The sequence below is a fragment of the Podarcis raffonei genome, chromosome 6, assembly GCF_027172205.1.
Source record: "Podarcis raffonei isolate rPodRaf1 chromosome 6, rPodRaf1.pri, whole genome shotgun sequence".
Taxonomy (NCBI): domain Eukaryota; kingdom Metazoa; phylum Chordata; class Lepidosauria; order Squamata; family Lacertidae; genus Podarcis; species Podarcis raffonei.
In genome coordinates, this window is record NC_070607.1 from 6,676,574 (window position 1) to 6,700,204 (window position 23,631).

Genomic DNA, 23,631 nt, shown 5'->3' on the forward strand with positions numbered 1-23,631 from the left:
CCTGGAGTACTGTGTCCAGTTCTGGGCGCCACAGTTCAAGAAGGACACTGACAAAATGGAACGTGTCCAGAGGAGGGCAACCAAAATGGTCAAAGGCCTGGAAACGATGCCTTATGAGGAACGGCTAAGGGAGCTGGGCATGTTTAGCCTGGAGAAGAGGAGGCTAAGGGGTGATATGATAGCCATGTTCAAATATATAAAAGGATGTCACATAGAGGAGGGAGAAAGGTTGTTTTCTGCTGCTCCAGAGAAGCGGACACGGAGCAATGGATCCAAAGTACAAGAAAGAAGATTCCACCTAAACATTAGGAAGAACTTCCTGACAGTAAGAGCTGTTCGACAGTGGAATTTGCTGCCAAGGAGTGTGGTGGAGTCTCCTTCTTTGGAGGTCTTTAAGCAGAGGCTTGACAACCATATGTCAGGAGTGCTCTGATGGTGTTTCCTGCTTGGCAGGGGGTTGGACTCGATGGCCCTTGTGGTCTCTTCCAACTCTATGATTTTATGATTCTATGATTCTAGGAAGAAAGGATGCATTTGCAGCAACAAGTTGCCCTGAGGAGTTATTACAATGGAAGGGCAGTGCTGGATCCAGGAATCCCTCAGGCACTTTATGTGATCAGATAAAGTCTCAGAGACTTCATTAATCACAGGCAGGCAAATTGCTGCCCCCCCCCAAGATTACAGCTGTTCCCTACCAGCATCACTAGAAGTTTCTCTGGTTTTTAACCACAGTCTCCAAATACTTTTGCAGATCGCCACTTCTGAATACTTTGTTTAAAATACAGAGAGCTCAGTGTCATGACACCCAAATACAAAGCAATGGATGGTCTCATATGGGAGCTAGACATCAGTGATAGCGCCAAACAGTGAAGAAACTTACATGTCGACTGCAAGAAGCTGACATAGCCTCTCCGACAGTCACCCTTTGAGTCCTATTAGAGGAAATGAGAAAGTACACTCCCTCCACAAAAACTACATTAATTTAGGATCGGAAGCAAACTTGATCATCTCCCTCCTTCACCTTGATTCCAATCATTTGTGAACAAACCAAACACCTAATACAGATCCTTGGAGGATCCTAGTTCTTACTCTCCTGCTTTGTGAGAAATGTCAATTTAATCTTATGCTCTGTTTGGAGTTGTTTAAACTACTACTAATACCTAAGAGGAGCTACCTTCTTATCCCATGACTCCCAAGTTTACTTTAATAAGGGACACGTCAAAGGCTTATTTAAAGTCCATGTATATAATATCTAACCAGATCAGTCTTATCCATATTTGTTGTTCCATCTGTCCTTGAGGAAAAGAAGAAGCAACAGCCAATGTGGGACTCCCATCTTCATTCACTGCTACTCTCACCAGCTGGGCTCCTGCTCCCCACTGACAGAGGTCACCAGTTCCTCCTGCCTTGTGACAAAGAGTAGAAGACCATCTGTTGCAGGGGTGACTGCATCAACTGAGCACCTGTGAACCTATATGATGCAACGGGATTGACAAGAAGCCAACAGATGATGATGATGATGAACAGATTTCAGCTAGACCCCACCTTGTTATATCAGCAATTTCCAGCTGCATTACAGTGGTGCCTCGCAAGACGAAATTAATTCGTTCCGCAAGTGTTTTCTTCTTGTGAGTTTTTCGTCTTGCGAAGCACGGTTTCCCATAGGAATTCATTGAAAATCAATCAATGCGTTCCTATGGAGACCGTCCGGGGACAGAGGGGAAACGCCGCGCCCCTTCCCCTCTGTCCCCGAACCTGTTTTAAAGCAAGGGGCAGCGGGGAGGGGAGAAGATTGCTTCTCCCCGTTGCCTGCCCCGCAATCTCCGGGGACAGAGGGGAAGGCGCACGCGCCTCCCCCTCTGTCCCCGGACCTGTTTTAAAGCAAGGGAAGGGGCAGCGGGGAGAATCGCTTCTCCCCGTTGCCGCCCCTTGGTTCAAAAGGGGTCCGGGCGCGCGCGCCTTCCCCTCTGTCCCCGGAGATTGCGGGGCTGGCAACGGGGAGAAGCGATCTTCTCCCCGCCGCCCCTTGCTTCAAAAGAGGTCCTGGGACAGTGGGGAAGATGCGCTGTGCTTCCCCGCTATCCCCGGAGCTTGCGGGGCAAGCTTCGTTTTGCGAAGCAAGCCCATAGGGAAATGCGTCTTGCGAAGCGGCTAAGAAAACGAAAAACTCCTTCGTCTAGTGAGTTTTTCGTCTTCCGAGGCGTTCGTCTTGCGGGGTACCACTGTACATCCACTTTCAGGAAGGCTAGATCATAGATTTCATAGTATCGTAGAACTGTAGAGTTGAAAGGGACCCAGAGAGTCATCTCGTCCAACCCTCTGCAATGCAGGGATCCTGCCCACAGCCCGCCCAGGCTTGGCTCAAACCACCAACCTTCGGGTTACCAGACACAGTGACCCATTGTACCACAAGGATCAATGATCAGCAGTTTTCAGGGGCCACCAATGCTTGTTTTTGAACTGAACAGCCCACCTCCATCCAAAGGCATTAATATAAGCACCTTATACCATTAAGAATTTAGTATCTGAGTTTGCTTGTTCTCCTTTCCCCATTCTTTTTTCCTTATGTGTCATGTCTTTTTAGAAGGGGATAAGCCTGAGGGCGAGGACTGTGCTATTTTTATAGAAAGTCACTCTGGGTGAAAAGTGGAGTATAATGCTTTAAAAAAATAAACAAACAAATAAATAAATAAATAGACACAGAACTTTAAAAGATCGGTGATTAATGACTTCTATCTAGGAAAAGACTGCAGGCTAATTTGTTTGTAGCTTCCTGAATAATTTTTTTAAAGTTAGTGTTTCATTGCTGGCTTTCTGAGCCTCTGCTATAAAGGCTGGTGCTGAAGGAAAGTTGATTTATTTTGTTAACACAGCAGAGAAAGAGGGCAGTCATAAGGGAAGCAGTGAATTGGTCAAGGAGATGGTGGGCAGCTCCCTTATACTGGACACTTAGGAGGTGGGGAGCAAGATATAGCAGCCTGAAGTTATTTCCTTGGCTCTAAGCAGAGCCTTACTTGCAAAGAAATCAAGGGAACTAAGCAACAGACGCAGCTAGTGGGGCACATATAAAAAGGAAGGAGGAGATCCATGACTCTCCACGTTCAGAGGGGGAGCCAGGAATCTCAGAGGAAACAAAATCAAAAGGCAGGTGGAGATTAGGAGATTCTTCAACTTGATCCAAGTGCATATACACCCTTGTTGGACTTTGCCACCTGGCAACCAACAAGAACAGCTGTCTGACTTTATGCAGATTCAGTCTTCTTCATCTACATAGCCTTGCCTCCTCAGCTGCCTACTTATGCAGAGGACTCATTTGGGAATGCACAAATGTGACTAAGGGAAAAGAGAAGTGGGCTGCCCAGATGGCAGGGGTTCCTATATTGTACTTCATTTATTACACTTAAACTCTGTTGTTCTTCTGAAGAACACAGAAGTGGTTTCCAGGTAGTCTGAAACAGAGATAGCTGGCAGGGTGGCTAACACCCCAGAGGACAGGATCACACTTCAAAACGACCTTGACAGATTAGAGAACTGGGCCAAAACAAACAAGATGAACTTTAACAGGGAGAAATGTAAAGTATTGCACTTGGGCAAAAAAAATGAGAGGCACAAATACAAGATGGGTGACACCTGGCTTGAGAGCACTACATGTGAAAAGGATCTAGGAGTCTTGGTTGACCACAAACTTGACATGAGCCAACAGTGTGACGCGGCAGCTAAAAAAGCCAATGCAATTCTGGGTTGCATCAATAGAGTATAGCATCTAGATCAAGGGAAGTAATAGTGCCACTGTATTCTGCTCTGGTCAGACCTCACCTGGAGTACTGTGTCCAGTTCTGGGTGCCACAGTTCAAGAAGGACACTGACAAAATGGAACGTGTCCAGAGGAGGGCAACCAAAATGGTCAAAGGTCTGGAAACGATGCCTTATGAGGAACGGCTAAGGGAGCTGGGCATCTTTAGCCTGGAGAAGAGGAGGTTAAGGGGTGATATGATAGCCATGTTCAAATATATAAAAGGATGTCATATAGAGGAGGGAGAAAGGTTGTTTTCTGCTGCTCCAGAGAAGCGGACACAGAGCAATGGATCCAAACTACAAGAAAGAAGATTCCACCTAAACATTAGGAAGAACTTCCTGACAGTAAGAGCTGTTCGACAGTGGAATTTGCTGCCAAGGTGTGTGGTGGAGTCTCCTTCTTTGGAGGTCTTTAAGCAGAACCATATGTCAGGAGTGCTCTGATGGTGTTTCCTGCTTGGCAGGGGGTTGGACTCGATGGCCCTCGTGGTCTATTCCAACTCTATGATTCTATGATTCTAGGGCTTCAGCAGTTGAAAAACATAATGTGCCTTCAAATGAGTTCTCTGTGTGTCCTAATTAAACCTGTTTCTGTGCAGAGAGGTTAAATTCACATATTCAGACCTATCAGCGTATAGAAACTACATCCAACAGATGAGCAACTAGCTAGCCCCTTCTTAAGCAACATTTCAAATGCAAACATTTTATCAACAGGCACCTGATGTGGTGCAATCTAAGCTGATAATTCACCCCCCCCCAAAGCACAGAGTTCTCTAAAACATAAAGGACCCATGCTGTATGACACTTGTGCTATACCAAATGTTTATTTCCTGCGAGATTTATTTCTCACCTTTCCAATTCCAAAAGGAAATGCTCATGACAACCAAAGAGTGTAACGCTGCCAGCCCCTCCCCTCCTACCCCCAAGCCCACCAAGATCTGTTCAGGACATCAAGGCAATCCCTTTCTTTAACATGCTTAATGAACAGCAAGCCTTAAATCTGAAGCCCCTCTTCCATTTCCTGCAGCCCCTTTTGCAGCATTTTAGTCACTGGCTCCCTTCTGCCTTCCCCAATTGCTTATCGCTTTAGTATGGATGAGGCAGGTACCTGGTTATTTAAAGAGCAGGATAAATGGTCTGAGACAGTTTCCCCCAGCTCCAATTCACCAGGGAACGCTCAAGAATTCCACCTGACACTGGGACAGCGTTGTGCTCTTAAACAATCTGCCGTCTGATCCGATTGTTCCCCAGTGGGGAGGCAGGCCGCAGCTCACTCAAGAGTCATTGATTGGATTAACAGCCTAATTCCCAACAGATGAATAGAATACTGATGTCTTGTCAGCCCAGATCATAGAAGGAAAACACAATCTGCTGCTACAGCTTGGAAATTTAACCCTTTCAACGCAGTACGGGTCTGGAGACCTGTATTTTCAAACATAACATTGTATTCATTTCAACAATGGTTCGGCTAACTATATGTACTAGAGCTTTTGCTTCCCCAGCTGACGTAATATTTAAGCTTTTCTTAAATAGAAATAGGCACTGGAAGTCTTTAGAAAGAACTGTAGCATCTGCACAGCCTCTTGAATGAGTTTAAGTAGCTCTCAGAAACCCAGCTGTTGTTATTCTTGTTTTTTTTAAAATATTTTTTATTAAGGATTTTCTTGTTTTACAGAAGTGTAGTGCCTCGTATTTTTTTCTTCTTCTTCCATGTAACATTTTTACAAATCCGTTTCAATTGTTGAGGCATTAGGGGGAGAAGAAAAAAGAAAGAAAAAAGAAAGGGGGGGTGGAGAGAGGGAAGATGGATGGGGGTGGGGTCGGGTGGCGGTGTTTCTATTATGTTTAATGTATGTAGAGTTTGGTGTCAGCGTTGCTTGTGTTGTTCACTTGTGTTCCTTTGGTGGTGAGAGAGGTTGGGGTTGGCCTAGGGTGTGATTGTTTGCTTGTGATTGGCTGTGGTGATCTTTGTGTTCGTGTGTGGGTGAGGTGTGTGTGTGTTTTGGATCAGGTTAGCCATATTGATTTGTATGCTGTTGGTGGATTATTGTCATTGTCCTGTTGGGCTGTGTATGTGATAAAGGGGAGCCATACCGGGGTGAAGGCGTCTTCTTCTGTTTGTCCCCGTGTCAGTTTCAGTTTATTAGTTAATTTTTCTAGTTGGGCTGTTTCCCATGCTATTTGGTACCATTGGTCCATGCTTACTCCTGACAGGTCTCTCCAGTGTCTGGTTATGGTGTTTCTGGCTGCTGAGAGCAGGTGGGTTATGAGTTCTTTGTGGTGTAAGTGGGCATTGTTGTCTTGGAAGATGTTTAGTAGGGCCAATTCTGGGGTGATGTCTATTACTTGCTTAGTTATTTTACATATTTCTTGTATGGCTGTTGTCCAGAACAGTTGAATTTTGGGACACTCCCACCACATGTGGAGGTATGTGCCTGTGGAGGTGCACCCTCTCCAGCATTTTGGTGAGGTTCCTGGGTGTATTAGCGCTAGTTTCCTTGGTGTTAGGTACCACCTGTAGGTGAGTTTCAGTGTGAGTTCTTTTCTTTTCGTTGATATGGATTTAAAGGGGGGTTTAGACCACATTCTGGTCCATTGAGTGGGGTTAATCTCATAGCCTATGTCATTCTCCCATTGTTTTTTGATTGCGTCTAGGGGATTTGCGGGGTTTTGGAGTAGTATTTTGTATATTGCGGATACCGTCCCTTTACCGTTTCCCTTTGTTGTTAGGAGGAGGTTTTCGAAGGTTGTCAGGGGCCTAGTTGCTGCTGATTTTACTGTTGGGTTGTTTAAGAGGGCACGTAGTTGGTGTTGTGTTAACCAGGGCATTTGGGTGTCTTCTAGTTTGTCTTGTATTTCTTGTGTTGACAAGGGTTTGTTATTTTTATAAAAGTCTATTAGGCGATATAAGCCTTTGGTTCGCCAGGTTTTTATCTGGAGGTTTTGTGCTGCATGGTGGAATAATGGGTGGTACGCCAGGGGGATTAGTGGGGATGGGGTTGGGGATAGTTTGCCTATTTGTGTTTTCCATGCTTTGAGCATGGTCTGTGTGTACCTGTTAAGTGTTGTGGGACAACCACCCTCTGTGGTAGTTTAAGCTATGCCCTCCCAGTGAGCTTCATGGGCCAAAGGGGATCTGAGCCCAGATCTCCTCAGTCCAAGTAAAGCATCCCAAATACAGTTTGTCACATCAGCTCTACCATTTGATGCAAGACTGAAATAATAATAATAATAATAATAATAATAATAATAATAATAATAATAATTTACTATTTGTACCCCACCCATCTGGCTGGGTTTCCCCACCCACTCTGGGTGGCTTCCAACAAAGACCAAAAATACACTAAAATGTCACACATTGAAAACTTCCCTGAACAGGGCTGCCTTCAGATGTCTTCTGAATGTCAGGTAGTTGTTTATCTCTTTGACATCTGATGGGAGGGTGTTCCACAGGGTGGGTGCCACTACCGAGAAGGCCCTCTGCTTGGTTCCCTGTAGCTTTGCTTCTCGCAATGAGGGTACTGCCAGAAGGCCCTCGGCACTGAACCTCAGTGTCCGGGCAGAATGATGGGGTGGAGATGCTCCTTCAGGTATACTTGGCGAAGGCCATTTAGGACTTTAAAGGTCAACACCAGCTCGGAAACGTACTGGGAGCCAATGTAGGTTTTTCAAGACTGGTGTTATGTGAAACTTCAAAAAAAGAGAGAAAGGGGTCTGGGTGCGTGTATCAAGAGTAACATTAGAAACATGGAAAGCATTTATTACTCTGTGTCTGTCTAAAATAAATAGTTTACAGGATTTGATATAGGATAATCAAGGAGACAATCAGGAGGACAGTGAATCAAGAGAAAAGCTGAAAGCTGCAGGAATGTGCAGTGCAATCCTCTATGTGCCTTTTCCGATATAAGTCCACTGAGCTCAATGGGTAACACTCTCAGGCGAGTATAGGCTTGCCACCCTAGCTAGCTTATCTCTCTATATGATAAAATTATAATAATGCCATCACATAGCTTTCATTGGAGAATTTACAGTGCCTCAATGCAACCCTGGAATTGCATGAATTCAGAGTAGGGTAGGGAAGCAAAAGTGAAGGAAGGCTGCACAACAGGCATGGGAGTGGGAAGAGAGAACAGTGACAGGGGAAAAGCAGGGGTTTAAAATAACAGAAGTTTGGGTTGAGTTAGCAGGGGATGACACTGAAGGGGGAGCAACAGTTTAAAGCAATGTTTGAGTACTGTTTGGAAAGTTTGGAAAGGCTCTGTTGTGTAAGCTTTTAGGTGTTAGCTTCTCTATTGAATCCATCTCTACTATTTCACCTTGTTAAAATATTTTTGTTAAAACTTCAGTGTTTCCACATCCCTGCTTTATTCAAACCTCTGCTATTGTTTAGAACAGTCACTTGTTTTCCTTTCAGCATCTCCCCCTTCTTGTGCTTTTGTGCTTCATGTAAAAGAAGTGAATGTTACAGAGCCCTCAGCAACTAGGGATACATTGCAATCTTTCAGTTTCCTGGCAGTACTTAATTGTCCTTAATACTGAATTTGAGTAGTCTCATGCTTATCAATTTGGAAGTGAAACAAAGCCACCAAAAACAAGGGAATGGTTTCTGCATACTAGAGGGTTCCCTGACGAGTAAAAGCACGAAACTTGTAAATTAAAAGGAAATGCATTTTTTAAAATCCAAAATGGTCCAACGTGAACTGATGCTCACTGACTTCCAGAACCTATGTGATTAAACCAGGGAGGATGAAGTGCGGAGAGAGAAAATTGGCCTCATTTAAGCCCCGGCAGTTCGCTAGGGGAATGTGTTTACAGTGGTACCTCGGGTTACATACGCTTCAGGTTACAGACTCTGCTGACCCAGAAATAGTGCTTCAGGTTAAGAACTTTGCTTCAGGTTGAGAACAGAAATCGTGCTCCAGCGGCGTGGCGGCAGCAGGAGGCTCCATTAGCTAAAGTGGTGCTTCAGGTTAAGAACAGTTTCAGGTTAAGGACAGACCTCCAGAACAAATTAAGTACTTAACCCGAGGTACCACTGTACTTTAAAAATAAAACAAACAGTACAGCATCTGCTCTTAACTATGTAATTTCCACACGCTGCACAGTAGGGTACTCTGAGATATAAATTGAAGAAAGGCTCCTGTTAGACTAAAGGACCCGGTCTCATCATGAGTCAGTGCTCTGGCCTTGCCTCTTTCCAATCAGTCTGCTCTGTAGCTGGGTAATTATGCTCTGCCACAACAGAATTATCCACCTGTAGGAACGGATGGGAACCTCATCAATTACCCTTGGCTGTGATCTCTCTCAGCAAAACAGAACCTGGGAAGTGGTGCGTTTGAGGGAAAGGTTGCTGGGTTAGGGAGGGAGCTTGATGAGTCAAAAGGAGAGGGGTGCAAAAGGCTTGGACAGGTCGTAATCTGCAGTTCAACTGAGTTGGTGGAACTGTACCTGTAAATTTCTTACACAAGCAAGTAAACCCTACAGGGAAAGGCAACGACAGTGGGGCTTGCTAGCCAGTCTGGCAGGGGTGCTGGAGACATTCCCGACTATCCTTTTGGCAATTGCTAAGCCCTTGGCTGTGAGCAATGTCTAGCCACTGAGTCCTCACACAGGGTATCTATTTGCCTAATTTTAATGAAAAGCTTTTTTGTAAGTTGCATATTTTAGACATGCCCTCCTAAAGCAATGTACAGCAAAATAAATGATACAGAAACATTGGCTATGTGGGCACATCAGAAGAATATATATACCGTAGCATCTCAGCTTACATTACCCTCGGGTAACGTAAACTTCAGGTTGTGAAAGCGGCAAACCCGGAAGTGTTTTGCTGCATGCACAGAAGCAGTCTACCGCCACGCACACATGCGTAGAAGCTGTCTACCGCCGTGCGCGCATGCACAGAAGTGGTCCTCAGGTTGTGGAAACCTTGGGATCTGACCGGGCCTCTGGAAATGATCCTGTCCGCCAAAGGAGGTATCACTGTACTACTAAACAAAGTTGCTCTGGTTAAGTCATTCAAAACATTAACTGAAGGTAGCAGTGAAGAAAAAGGTCTTTGGGGCTTCCCCTTAAATGCCTGAACAAGCTGTAAATCATTTGGAAGGAGTTCCACAGCTATGGACCACCACCGAAAAGACCTTTTCTCTTGTGCTCACCAATGTCACTGATCTTCCCAGTAGGTGCATGAGCAACACCTCTCAAGTCAATCAAAATGTTTTCTAGTTTTTGACCAGTTTAACTAGTTCGTTTTTATCACTCTGGATCAGAAGGTCGGCGGTTCAAATCCCCGTGACGGGGTGGACTCTCGTTGCTCGGTCCCTGCTCCTGCCAACCTAGCAGTTCAAAAGCACGTCAAAGTGCAAGTAGATAAATAGGTACTGCTCCGGTGGGAAGGTAAACGCCGTTTCCGTGTGCTGCTCTGGTTTTGCCAGAAGCGGCTTAGTCCTGCTGACCACATGACCCGGAAGCTGTATGCCAGCTCCCTCGGCCAATAAAGTGAGATGAGCGCCGCAACCCCAGAGTCGGTCACGACTGGACCTAATGGTCAGGGGTCCCTTTACCTTATTTTATCATTGTTTTTTTTTTAAGTTGTAAGCCGCCTTGCATCTCAACTAGAGGGAAAGGCAGGTTGTAAATATATTAATTTAATAAACCAAGTATGGGCAAGATAATCTGAGATGCAGTATTGGCTACCTAATATCCTGCCTCTATGCTGACAATGGACATCCCCAACGGATGGAAGAAGCATAGGAATAACATGAAGGATATGATTTTTAAGACAAGAGTTTGCAATTTTTGTATGCATTTTGTATGTTTTATGCCGCCTTGAGCATGGTTTGAACTATGGAAAGGTATCATACAAATTAAATTATGTTTGTAAATTATGTATGTCTACTTGCTGCCTTTGTGCATGAGTTGCTACTCTGGTAGGCTTTCCCACATTCCAATAGGAACAAAGGAAATGGTAGAGTAACTGACGCATTCTGAAGTACACTTTGGAGTGAATTTTACTTCCAGTTTTAGTTCAGAATATACAGGTGCTTCAGCTATAATGAGTATGGGAAGTGCTGATGTAACTACTAAGCCAAGAATAAAAATAGTAATTCACTAAAGATCTTCCTAAAGAGCCAAACTTAAATAGCCTTTTTGGAGTCTGCAAAAGCAGCAGGTTGGCAAAACAGAAAGCACCATCTTTTAAGGAATCACGCAGAACAATCTGATAAATCACAGGTACGATGAATCTGATTTCTTCCAAAGCCATCTCTGGCAGACATCCATCAGATAAATGTAGTGAACGATGGCTGTTTTATTCAGTAGTAGAATGAGATATTTAATAACATGCCACCCATTTTAAGAGTATTTTCTAATTTGAATTTGTTTTAATTAGGCTAGCTGGGGCATGGTTCAAGAAGCTATATTAAAATATGTTTAAAATTTGCTATATTTGTTTTCACAACTGGAGATGTCTGATTTCATACAGCAGGAGCCTACCTGAATTCATTCCAGGATTCCTTACTGCCTTTCAGTGCATGGTTTCCTCTCTTCCTTCCCATCCCTTTCTCTCCCCGCCCACAATCCCTTTCTATCAGCTGAACGTTGATCTGCTCTTTGGTGCAAGAATGGTGTCCTAGATGGGGTTTCACCTTAGCCAGTGAAGATCATATTCTAGAGCCTCATATCTGCCTGATGGGCCAGCAGGGCAGTAATTTCACTTAATCTCTCTGGACCCCGAGCTGCACGTGCTATCCTGATATCCAACAGCCGGTCCGATTTGGGCTCTCTGCCAGCAGTGACTTTACAGGCTTTGTGGCAGAGATTATTGAAAGGAGATTACCCCTTCTAAACCCCTTAGATTTTAATTATTTCTGTATGTATTTATAAAACCTACAGTCTGCTAGTAGCAGGGCACAACTGTGCAAGTACTCATCCTTAACCTGGTTTCACAAAAGGCCCAGTGCTACTGAGTTATGTTGAAATTTATTTTTTTATTTTCTGAAATTTATCTCACAGCCCTCCTCACAAAAGGGGCCCAGAGTGGCAATAGAGATTAATAATATGGTGCTTCAAATAGTAAAGTATTATAATCTATGTGTTTTTAGGTCTTGTTCATTTTTTATTTTATTATGGGCTTTAATAACTGGAAGTGGCCTGGGCCCCTCTGGATTTTTGAGAGGGCCTGGTGGTGGACACACTGGTGTCCAGTTCCAGCAACATTAAAAGTCTTAAGATTTGTGCACTGATTTCTATCGGCAGCCCTCATTTCCACCTCTGGGGACACTGAAAAAAGAGCTTCTCAGTGTGAACCAGGAAGTAACCTATCCAGAAAACAAGATAGTTCCCATCTGTATTCTCTTCCTCTGTCCTTTTTTGCTCTCAGAGGAATAAAGAGAAAGAGAAGAGTGCAAGAAAGAATGGTTACATCTGAATGTGGCCACTATGTATTTTTATTAATAAAGTGCATAAGAACTCATGGGACGGTGTAAGATTCAAAAATCTGGCAAAATCTTAATAACCTAAAATGCAAATTCTGTTTCAGGAACCTTGTGAAAACAAGTTTTTACTAATGTGTTTCCTGCCCCCTAAGCTTATTCTCCCCCCCATATCTTTGAACCTCTGCTGTGTATTTTACTGTTTTGTGTTTTTATGTTTAGTGCTTTTATATCATGATTTTTTTGTTATGTTTTATTGAAAATTATATACCACTTAGCTATTTTTAAATGCCCAGAAATTTCCAAAATAAATAATAGGTATGTAACAAGAGGGGAAAGGCAGTGAGTAAGGTTCCCCATGTCTTTCACCCGAAAGTTCTGTAGTGACTATGTATGTCTGGGTAGCGTCAGAAGAAGGAGCTCAGGGAACTGCCTTAGTTCAAGTCAGGCAACTGGTCCATTTAGCTCAGTACTGTGTACAAGGACTGGTAGTTGTTCTCCAGAGTTTCAGACTGGGAACCTTCCCAGCCCTACTTAAGAGTTGTATGGATTGAACCTGAGCCCTAGTGCATGCAAAGCATGTTTTCTATTGCTGAGCTACAAGCCTCCCTGGGCTCTAGATGGTGAAGCATCCTCTAATTCTCTACCAATGGGTAATCAGCACCTCCTGGCTCTTCCTGGTGACAGGGATAACTGGTGAAGGCTTGTGAGGGTTCTGGCGTAAAGTTTCTCCTCCCTAAGCCTTAGATATCACTGCTGTGGCACAGGGTACATTGAAGCCATTGTTGTTAAGACTGTAATGGGCAAGAAGAAAGCAAAAATGGGCTACCAGCCTCCACAGACAACAGTTACTGTTGATTCAAGCCAAAAGCCAGAGGAATTGGCCACCCTCCAGGTGCCCGGCTTGAATCCTTGTTGACCTCCCTGTCTGCAACTCCCGGCAAGATCAGGGGAGGTCTTTATCGGCGATCCTTCTCAACGTGAAGAACACACCACTTCACCCCTCCCATTCCCAGGGAGGGGAAAGAGACAGACAGAAATGTATTTACATGCCTTTATTCCTGTCTTTCCAGCAGTACAGAGAAATCGTGTCTGCTCTCTCTCATCTCCAACAGCAGAGAAAGAATAAAAACTCCTCCCATGTACTTCCAGTACAGGGTCATGTGACACTCTGAGCTAACATCCGGTGCTCAGTGCACAGAATAGACTGTCCCTGGTTCCCACGGTACAGTCCCATAACATTCACATCCTGTTTGGCATTCCAGCCACCTGGAGCTCGCTTCTGCATTGCTCCTTTTTCGTAACAGTTACAGGCCACAGCACTTTGGTGTCCTTTAAGAGAAAATTTAAATGTCCCTCAATAACGGGAAAAGATTAATGACCAGTACTATTTGCTGCCCTTTAATGACATTGCCAAATCTGCCACCTTAAAGCAGGCTGCCCCACACTGCCTGACAAAGGACTGGACCTATGAGAGATTCTCCATGATGGGAGGCTAAATGCATATAAATGTAAAGGGAACCCTGACCATTAGGTCCAGTCATGGCCGACTCTGGGGTTGCGAAGCTCATCTCGCTTTACAGGCCGAGGGAGCCGATGTTTGTCCACAGACGGCTTCCAGGTCATGTGGTCAGCATGACTAAGCCGCTTCTGGAAAAACCAGAGCAGTGCACGGAAATGCCATCTACCTTCCCGCTGGAGAGGTACCTATTTATCTACTTGCACTTTGACGTGCTTTCGAACTACTAGGTTGGCAGGAGCTGGGACCAAGCAACGGGAGCTAACCCCGTCATGGGGATTCGAACCGCCGACCTTCTGATCGGCAAGTCCTAGGCTCTGTGCTTTAACCCACAGCACCACCTGCGTCCCGAAATGCATATACAAGCCAGTAAATTATATTCCAAAAGACAGCTAACGTGTATGTCTTGGTCACAACTGACCTTTAAGCACATGCATTTATTGAAATTACACACTAAAACCTCAGATGTGGCCCAGAGACCCAGCAGCTTCCTCAAACCAACCTGGTGCCCTCCATATGTTTTGGGCTACAACTCAAATCAGCCCCAACCACATGGTCATACAGCTGGAGGGCACCAGCTGGTGAAGGCTGCTCTAATAGCTTCCTGGGCTGGCTTTCACCCCCATCCAACTCTCTGCTAATCCAAGCCTGGCTTTTTCCTGGGAAAGGGGAGTCTGGAAAGTCAAGGACTACCCACCTTGATCAAAAGCTTCCCCAATCTCTTTCATATAATCAGCATGATACTGTAAATGGAAACACTCTTACTAAGCTTCGTTTTTGCTTCCGAATGTACTTGAGTGCATAGGTATATATAGCAGTGAATAAATACCTACACATCAAGCCACTTTTCTGAGCTATCAGGTGCAAAGGGTCAAGCAAGTATGTGGGCTTTTGTTTTTGTTTTAACTGCACGAGCTAATGCTTTGAGAGTGTCTTGATGGAATCAGGGGAAATTGGATTGTCGTCCCATTTGCTGGCCTAAAACAAGCCTTTTTTATATATCCCATTAAAAAAGAAGCACAAGAGAAACCTTTTAAATGTCACTAAAAATTTCCCCCGCAATGCGGAAGCCAGTCAGAAAGGCTTCAATTCTCCCTGAGAACTCTTAAGTAATGCAGTATGTCAGGATTTAATAAATTGGTTAGGGGATTGTGTTTATACTACACTGTTTGTGCTACTTCAACTAGAGGTAGTTTTGCAAGCTTAGCTGTCCTCAACACTTAAGAGACAAATTCCGGCAGCAACATACTACAGACTCAGTAATAGCAGCTTAGATTAAATTCAAATGGTAAAGTAAAGGGATTCCACAGTATGGATGTCATTAGGACGGCTTCCCTATTTCTGCACCTTTTGATGTTCTTTTTAATAAGATTGCAATCCTATACATATCTCCTCAGAAGTCAGATTACCGAAATAAACAAAATTTTAGGTGTCCGGAAAAGTATAGCTTACGGATTTGTTGATAGGCATGAAGTTTTTTTAAATAATAAAAAACACTCAGCATGAAGAATACGTTTGGGAACAACCAAGGGGGAAATGTGAACACGTTCAGTCTCAAATGCTGTCATGAACATGACAACATTACAAAAGCAAGCAGTCAGTGAGGAAGTCATGACAGGAGTAGTCAAAGATTTGTTAAAAGGAGCCCAAACACTGCACAGCTTTATCAGAAGAAGCATAAAGCACACAGTGGCCACGACCGAAATCTAATCTTTTGCAAAGGTCTAAATCACAAAAAAGATATATTTTAAAATGGGAGATCAGGATACACCTCTCTGTTCGCCATACACCCTAAAATCTGCGTGCTGACACAGTGGCACCAGAAAACTGCTAGGAAAATAAGGGAAAGGGAATCACACTTTCAGCCAGTTTCAGAAAACAATGCACCCAGGAGACATATATTAGTGCCTAAATCCTTCCTCTAGAGCTTCTTAATCTATTTTATAAAATGTCAAAATTCAGCATGAAAATAGGATAGGGGGGTGGTGAGGGACAGAGTGAATGGTTATTGGACCAATGTTAAAAGGATCAGGAGGTAGTGGTTAGGGGAGGGGGAGTGAAGGGGAATAAAGTAGTGGTTCTAATCAAATCAGTTTAAAAAGCTGCAGCCTCTCAGCGCCTCTCAGAGTTAACCTTGCCAATCAGAGCGCAAGCAGGAGCATGCCTGTGCACATTAAACTGGGAGCGTGTCCTTGAACCCACATGGCATGCTTCACAGCAACCTGCAAAAACCAAGCTGTGAGTACCCTTAGGAGGAAGGGGGGGCAGGAAAGCAGCCTTGAATTCCATTATGAATGTTCCTCAGGAATGAGTTACCCCTCAAGTGGCAATGAGCATGGCAAAGAGAGCACATACACTTTCCTGTTATTAAAAGGTGAGCTCATGGGATTAAGGCTTCTGTAACGTGAAAAATAATTTTTAAAAAGGCTGCTGGGTGGGTGGAGGGGGAGGGAGTCCCAACACTCACAAGTGCTACAACTCTGGCCGACAGGCAGCTGCATTGCAAACCCACTGTAATGGTTAGAGGCAAGGCAGCCACCTCAAAATAAGCATCCACTAAGCACTGCCACAGAGTAATCTAAAGGGATTATCCCAAGGCTGTAACAGTGCCATATATTAGGCAAGTGGAGACTACACAAAGGCTTTCACTTTTCTGACCTGAAGTGACTCCCCACCTTTTCCACATGGTCACAATCAGATTCCACTGATGTAAATGTACTGCTTTAATTTAAGGTATTGCATTTCCTTAAACACCAAGCTGCTGATGAAAAAGGATGCATTTATTTATAGCAACAAGTCTCAAAATGACAAATCCCATGACAGAATCTTTGTTCTGAAACTAAAATCACAAAACCCGAAAAACAGGTTTCCTAATTGGGCATTTGGCAGACTCAGAAGGCATGGCCAAGAATTCCTTAGTTTAGGTGAGGTAATAAGGAAGAAGCAAAGTTGCAAAACACTCTGTTACAAAAAAAGCATATTAAAAAAGAGTAGCGCAGGGCATGCTACCTTACATTATGCAAGTGAAATGTCTGGTCATTAGCAGAGAGTTTTAGAGATATTCAACTCAGCTGTTTAGAGATAGAGCTGTTGTTTTCAACATATGGCCAAAATGTTATTAATATCAGAACAATGCAGTATGCACTTCTTTTTTCGAAAGAGTGTATCACTTTATCTAAATTCCACAAAGTGTATGTAACTAACGGATCAAGAGATTTTTCCTCTGCTGCACAAGTCCATTATTATATTCTAGCTTCAAGCATTAACAAAAACAAATATTTTATGAAGTGATCCCTGTAATATAGTGCAGTCAGTTTTTAAAAGACCAGTGAAGTCAAACTGCATGGATTTTTTTTAATTGTGTTAAAATGAAAAGCTACCAGTTGCAATATTTCAGGATTAGTTGGAGGAATCCTGGGGCAGGCATAATCAGCTTAATGGCAACAAAGATTACAGCATAGTTAGTGCAGCTGAAATGCTCAAAATCATTTTACAGAAGGGTAAAGCTCATACATTGAGCAAACTTTGCCCTTTTTATTTTCAGTCCTTCCCGCCGCAGTGTGTAGCAGATCAACAAGCACATAAGCCCTTTTCAGGGCTTCTGATTAGGGGTTAACTTGTGATGAGTGCAGACACTTGCACTAGCTCTACATTCCCCCCAAATTGCCCCGTATGAGTTGCGAGGATGAAGATCTGAAGTGGGGAGCTTCCTGTATTCGTGAAGGTTCCCTGCATATTTAAAAACCCTGATATTCCAGAGCCTCCCCAAGTACAGGGAGCTCCCTTGCTTCAGACCTTCACCCTCTAACTGGCAAAAGGTGTCAGGAATGGCAAAGGGAAAGCAGAGCATGTGTATTCATCCTCATGACACTCCCACAGTTAATGTGAATGCCTAAAAAGAGCTGCAGCCTAAATTAGCATGTAGGTATTTAGAAGGAGCGGTTAACTGTAACTGTGTTACAACACTTGTAGGTAGTCACAATTCAATTAAAAAGGTAAAGGTAAAGGTACCCCTGCCTGTACGGGCCAGTCGTGTCCGACTCTGAGGTTGCGCGCCCATCTCGCTTAAGAGGCCGGGGGCCAGCGCTGTCCGAAGACACTTCCAGGTCACGTGGCCAGCGTGACAAGCTGCATCTGGCGAGCCAGCGCAGCACACGGAAACGCCATTTACCTTCCCGCTAGTAAGCGGTCCCTATTTATCTACTTGCACCCGGGGGTGCTTTCGAACTGCTAGGTTGGCAGGCGCTGGGACCGAGCAGCGGGAGCGCACCCCGCCGCGGGGATTCGAACCGCCGACCTGACGATCGGCAAGTCCTAGGCGCTGAGGTTTTACCCACAGCGCCACGATTCAATTAAGACACAGAAATACCAGTTGTTTCCTGAAAAGTCTACGTTATACTTACTTCATATTTAAAATGCACATTTGGGATAAAGTTAGGCTATTAGAGCAAGACTTCGTAAGCAAACAAGCGGATTCCACTTATAATGAGTGACTGAGAATCACTTTGCACATTTATCTTATACAGTGGTGCCTCGTAAGACGAAATTAATTCGTTCTGCGAGTTTTGTCGTCTTGCGATTTTTTTCGTCTTGCGAAGCATGGTGTCGGGAAAGTTTTGGAAAAGCTTCAAAAATCACCAAAGTCTTTAAAAACCTCAAAAAAGGCTACCACACCGCGTTCTATGAGTTGCTCCTCGAAGTCAAGTCGCAACTGTATTAACGGTGTTAAGAAAAAGGAAACAAACTTGCAAGACGTTTCCGTCTTGCGAAGCAAGCCCATAGGGAAAATCGTCTCGCGAAGCAGCTCAAAAAACCCTTTCGTCTAGCGAGTTTTTTATCTTGCGAGGCATTCGTCTTGCGAGGTACCACTGTAGTGGAAAATGGCTCAATACTCAATACGCTACATGCAATCTAGACGTGAAATGTGGTTGCTTGAGGGACACACTCCAAAAGTTGCAACTTCCTTTTAGTCTTTTTAACACACACACACACACACACACACACACACACACACACACGTGGTGCTGTATACCACCAGTTTGAGGGTGAACCTCACATTCTTAGGACAAAATTTGGAGAAAAAACGGGGAAATGTATCATATCTTATTAAGCAGCAGGTGTTGCTGATTTGCTTCCGAATCATTACGGGTGGTGATATTGGGCCCCAAGAGTAGGACTGGAAAGTGGCCAAAGTAACACTCATTTTTAAAAGAAATCTTGCGGAGGGGGGGTGTCCTGGAAATTATAGTCCCGTTACCTAATTATCCACCCCCTGAAAACTGGTGGAAAGTATTGTTAAAGATAAAATAACCAAGCATCTGATACTGCTGCAGCTGGAAGGTAAACGGCATTTCCATGCACTCTGGCACTCATCACGGTGTCCCATTGTGCCAGAAGCAATTTAAGTCATGCTGACCACATGATCCGGAAAGCTGTCTGTAGACAAACACTGGCTCCCTCAGCCTGAAAGCGAGATGAGCGTCGTACCCCATAGTCACCTTGGACTGGACTCAATCGTCCAGGGGTCATTTACCTTTACCTACTAAAGCAGAGCCAGCGTGGCTTCTGCAAGGGGAAGTCCTGACTCATGAATCTATTGAAGTTCTTTGAGTATGTCATCAAGCATATAGATAGGGGAGATTCCTGGAGACATAGTGTACTTGAACTTTCAAAGAGCTTCAAAGTACCTCACCAAAGACTTCTGAGTAAGTTCAGTAGTAAAGGAATAATAGGAAAGGTCCTCTTGTGGATCAGGTATTGGTTAAATTGCAAGAAGCAAAAGGAGAAATAAACAGACGGTTCTCCGAATGGAGAGATTTAGAAAATGGGATCCCCAAGGATCTGTATTGGGATCTGTGCTGTTTTAACTTGTTCATAAACAGTTCAGAGTCAGGGATGAGCAGTGAGATGGTCAAGTTTGGTGATGATACTAAAATAACGAAAAAGCTGAATAGCTCCAAAAGTACGTCTCCAAACTGAATGAATGGCAAACGCAATTCAATGTAAACAAGTATAAAGTTATGCATGTCCGGCCAAAACAAATCTTAATTTCACATATATGCTCATTAGTATTGATTGACCAGGAACGAATCCTTGGTGCTGTAGTAGATAGCTTGATGAAGATGCTGGCCCAGTGTGTGGAAGCTGTAAAAAAAAAAAGGCAAATTCCATACTAGGGATCATTAGGAAAAGAATTGAAAATAAAAAGCTGCCAATATCATAATGCCACTATACAAATCTATCAAGATGCAGTTCTGGTCGCCCCACCTCAAAGAGGATATTGTACAGTTGGAAAGGTTCAGAAAAGGATGATAAGGGGATGGTACAACTTCCACTATGAGGAAAGGTTTTAGCGTTTGGGATTTTTTAGTTTAGAAAAAAGGCGAGTAAGAGGATAGCTTATAAAATTATGCATGGCGTGGAGAAAGTGGATAGAGAAGAGTTTTTCTCCCCATCTCATAATATAAGAACTTGTGGACATCCAATGAAGCTGACGGTTGGAAGATTAAGGACAGATCGAAGAAAAAGCACTTCTTCCTACAGCACAGTTAAAACTAGGAAACTGGCTCCCACAGGAGGCAGTGATGGCCACCAAACTAGGTAGCTTTAAAAGAGGATTAGACAAGTTCATGGAGGAGAGGGCTATCAAGGGCTACTAGTCATAAGGGCTATGCTCTGCCTCCACAGTTGAAGGCTGTAATGCTTCGGAGTACCAGTTGCTGGAAGGAGGGGAGAGGGCTCTTGTGCATGGATCCTACATGGGTTTCCCATAGGTATCTGGTGAGAACAGGATGATGGACTAGATAGGCCACTGCCCTGATGCAGCAGGCTCTTGTTATGTTCTTATGACATAGGTAAGAAGGAAGAAGCTGGCCTACATTTCACCCCTAGATCTATGTATGCTGAATCCTATTCAGACAAAGGAATTAGCCTACTTTCAGTTCCATTTAGCATGTGATTTCAGATTGCTTTTATAGTTGGCAGAGACTAGAAATATATTTTTCGCACCATAAGATGCACCTGACCATAACACGCACCTAGGTTTTAGAGGAGGACAACACGAAAAAAAATATTCTGAAACAAATGTTGTACTAAACTAAGGTATTTAAAGCAGCAAAGCGGGCGGCTCCTGTCCGCTTTTCTGCTTTAAAGCGAGCCGTGGAGGAGGGATGGACGGGAGCCATCCCTCCTCTGTGGCTCGCTTAAAAGCAGCAAAGCGGACAGGAGCCACTTACACGCCCCTCCTCCGCGCAGCATTCGCTTCATAAGACGCACAGACATTTTCCCTTACTTTTTAGGAGGGGGAAAGTGTGTCTTATGGAGTGAAAAATACGGTAACTTGTGTTTCAAACCCAAAGCGTATTTTGGACTCCTGAGTTCTGAAAATAATGAATATTATTGCCCAAGTGTATTAAAATATAAAAAGCAAATGATTTTTTTACATTTACTTTTTCACACCCAGATGCTGTTCCCCAAAACACTGAAGCATAACTATTACAAATAAGTGCTTGCAGAGAGTTGCAAAACTCTGAATTATTAGAATTGACACTGCAACACTTGACAAGGCTGAAAATCCCCAATATTGTCCAACAATACAAAACTACTGATGATCAAAACCTTACCCAGTTCTGCACTTTGTCCAAAGAGGCTTTCTTAGTATTTCTACTACAGTGGTACCTCGGGTTACATATGCTTCAGGTTACATACACTTCAGGTTGCAGACTCTGCTAACCCAGAAATAGTGCTTCAGGTTAAGAACTTTGCTTCAGGATGAGAACAGAAAGCGTGCTCCAGCGGCGCGGCAGCAGCAGGAGGCCCCATTAGCTAAACTGGTGCTTCAGGTTAAGAACAGTTTCAGGTTAAGTACAGACCTCTGGAATGAATTAAGTACTTAACCCGAGGTACCACTGTATAACATCATTGCAATTTTGATGCAGTAGTCTGTCTGTTCTTATGCACCATTCCTCATGAACAACAGGTTGGACCCTATACTTTTTTTGTTAAGTACCACATCCACTATGCTTAGTGGAGAGCCAGTGTGGTGTAGTGGTTAAAAGCGGTAGTCTCGTAATCTGGGGAACCGGGTTCGCGTCTCCACTCCTCCACATGCGGCTGCTGGGTGACCTTGGGCCAGTCACACTTCTTTGAAGTCTCTCAGCCCCTCTCACCGCACAGAGTGTTCGTTGTGGGGGAGGAAGGGAAAGGAGAATGTTAGCCGCTTTGAGACTCCTTAGAGGGAGTGAAAGGCGGGATATCAAATCCAAACTCTTCTTCTTCTTCTATTTTCAAAAGACAGAAAGTACTTCTTTGCCTCCACTATCTACTATGCAAAGTTGATAACATTATGTATTCTCTGTGGCCGCACCACAGTTATGCCCCCCCCCCGCAAAAGCTGAATGTTTATGGAAACAAAATGCTTGGTCTATACTGTATTTTGAAAGCCACGTTGCAGAAAATATTCTACTTTGTTTCAACCAGTATGTTACTAACCCACTGCCTGTGATATGGAGCAGGATTGTAATCAGCACAGATGTCTCCTACCTCCTAGTGGTCCTTCTGTGGACAAGCCTGAGGGTAAGCTGCTTATTTCTGCAAGCTGTAAGCAAGTTCTTTTGACCTCAGCCACTGCTAATGTGACTAAAGTCCTTGAACTACTGAAGATACATCAATAAACTGTAGCTAGCTCTTCACCATTTCTATGGGAGTTCTCTAAATTGCATCCTTCCATGCCTCTAGGCAGCCTATAATATATCACACGATTCCCCTTCTGGGCTCCTATGGTCTTGGAAAGACTACAAACATAACTTGTGGAATACTGTACAGGACACTGCCCTTAACAAGACCAAGCCCTCTGGCCAGTGTCAAATAATCTGTCACTATAAAGTACTTGTATCCAAGCCAGATATTTATTGCTATTGATCCACCTGATCCTAGCAAAAGACTTTTGTTCTCCCAGCCCAGGACTTTGACCTCAATTAAGTTATGAATTTCAATCCGATAGACTGTTCCACTTACCCTGCTGCTCTCTCTGACTGGATTAATTAGAATTAGCTAGGCCACCCTCAAATGCCTCATGGATCATATTATTATAATAATAAATATAGAGATGGCAGCAGTATACAAGAAAGAATTTTGAAAGATTGCTCAAGCAAGTACATCATTCTGAATCTGCCAATACTAATTTATCTGAATTTGATTACCACATTTGCTGCTTTTTATTTCTATTAGAACAGAGTCTTCCTTGACATTATCTCAGCTTCAAAGTTCTACCCTCTACATAAAGACACTCACATTGGCACTTGCTTTCACATAACACTCCCTAGTTGCAGGTTCAAAATGGTATTACAGCAGTCCGTCAGAACTACAGAGAGCAACAACAGAATAGTTATTAAGCACTTAGTAATCTAAAAGGGATGCTGAGACAATACCATCTTCCATTACTACAGAGAGGGGTAATGAAAAAAGGATAGCCCTGAATGGCTATTATAATGCATTTGATAAAGGCTTTTTATATAGTTAGTTAATTGGCTGGTGGGCAAAAAAACGACCACCTTCATGGAGGTAAAGTATATATATATATCATTACATGCATTTCTGACATCTACACTAATGCTTGTGGAATGGTTATAAAATGGGCTTAATACAAGGCATGTTTCATAGGCTAGTGGAAATGTCTGAATTCCCTGGGGTCAGACCACTATAAGATATAGTATTTTGATACATGACTGATACACAGACTTAAGGATTTAGACAGTTCAGGTTGTCATACAGAAGCAGAAATGCTTTAAGCAGTCAGATCACTTAATCATCCAGGTCAACCATCTATAAGAGATTGCAATTATGTAACTCAGACTGGTAGAATGGGAGCCCTGTTTGTATAATGACGGG

The 23,631-nt window shown here is 43.7% G+C and overlaps 1 protein-coding gene across 3 annotated transcripts in view; it reads right to left on the reverse strand.

The window, feature by feature from the left end:
* Nucleotides 1-23,631, reverse strand: part of ACBD6 (acyl-CoA binding domain containing 6) — a 102,312-nt gene that overhangs the window by 15,601 nt on the left and 63,080 nt on the right. The window contains exon 7 of one of the 3 annotated variants that reach the window (XM_053391330.1): nucleotides 19,747-19,887. The exons of the other annotated variants lie outside the window; for them this stretch is intronic. Coding sequence (XP_053247305.1) covers nucleotides 19,762-19,887 — 126 coding nt within the window. The 3' untranslated portion in view covers nucleotides 19,747-19,761. Of the gene's footprint in view, nucleotides 1-19,746; nucleotides 19,888-23,631 lie in introns of those variants that run through there. 3 annotated transcript variants of the gene reach the window in all.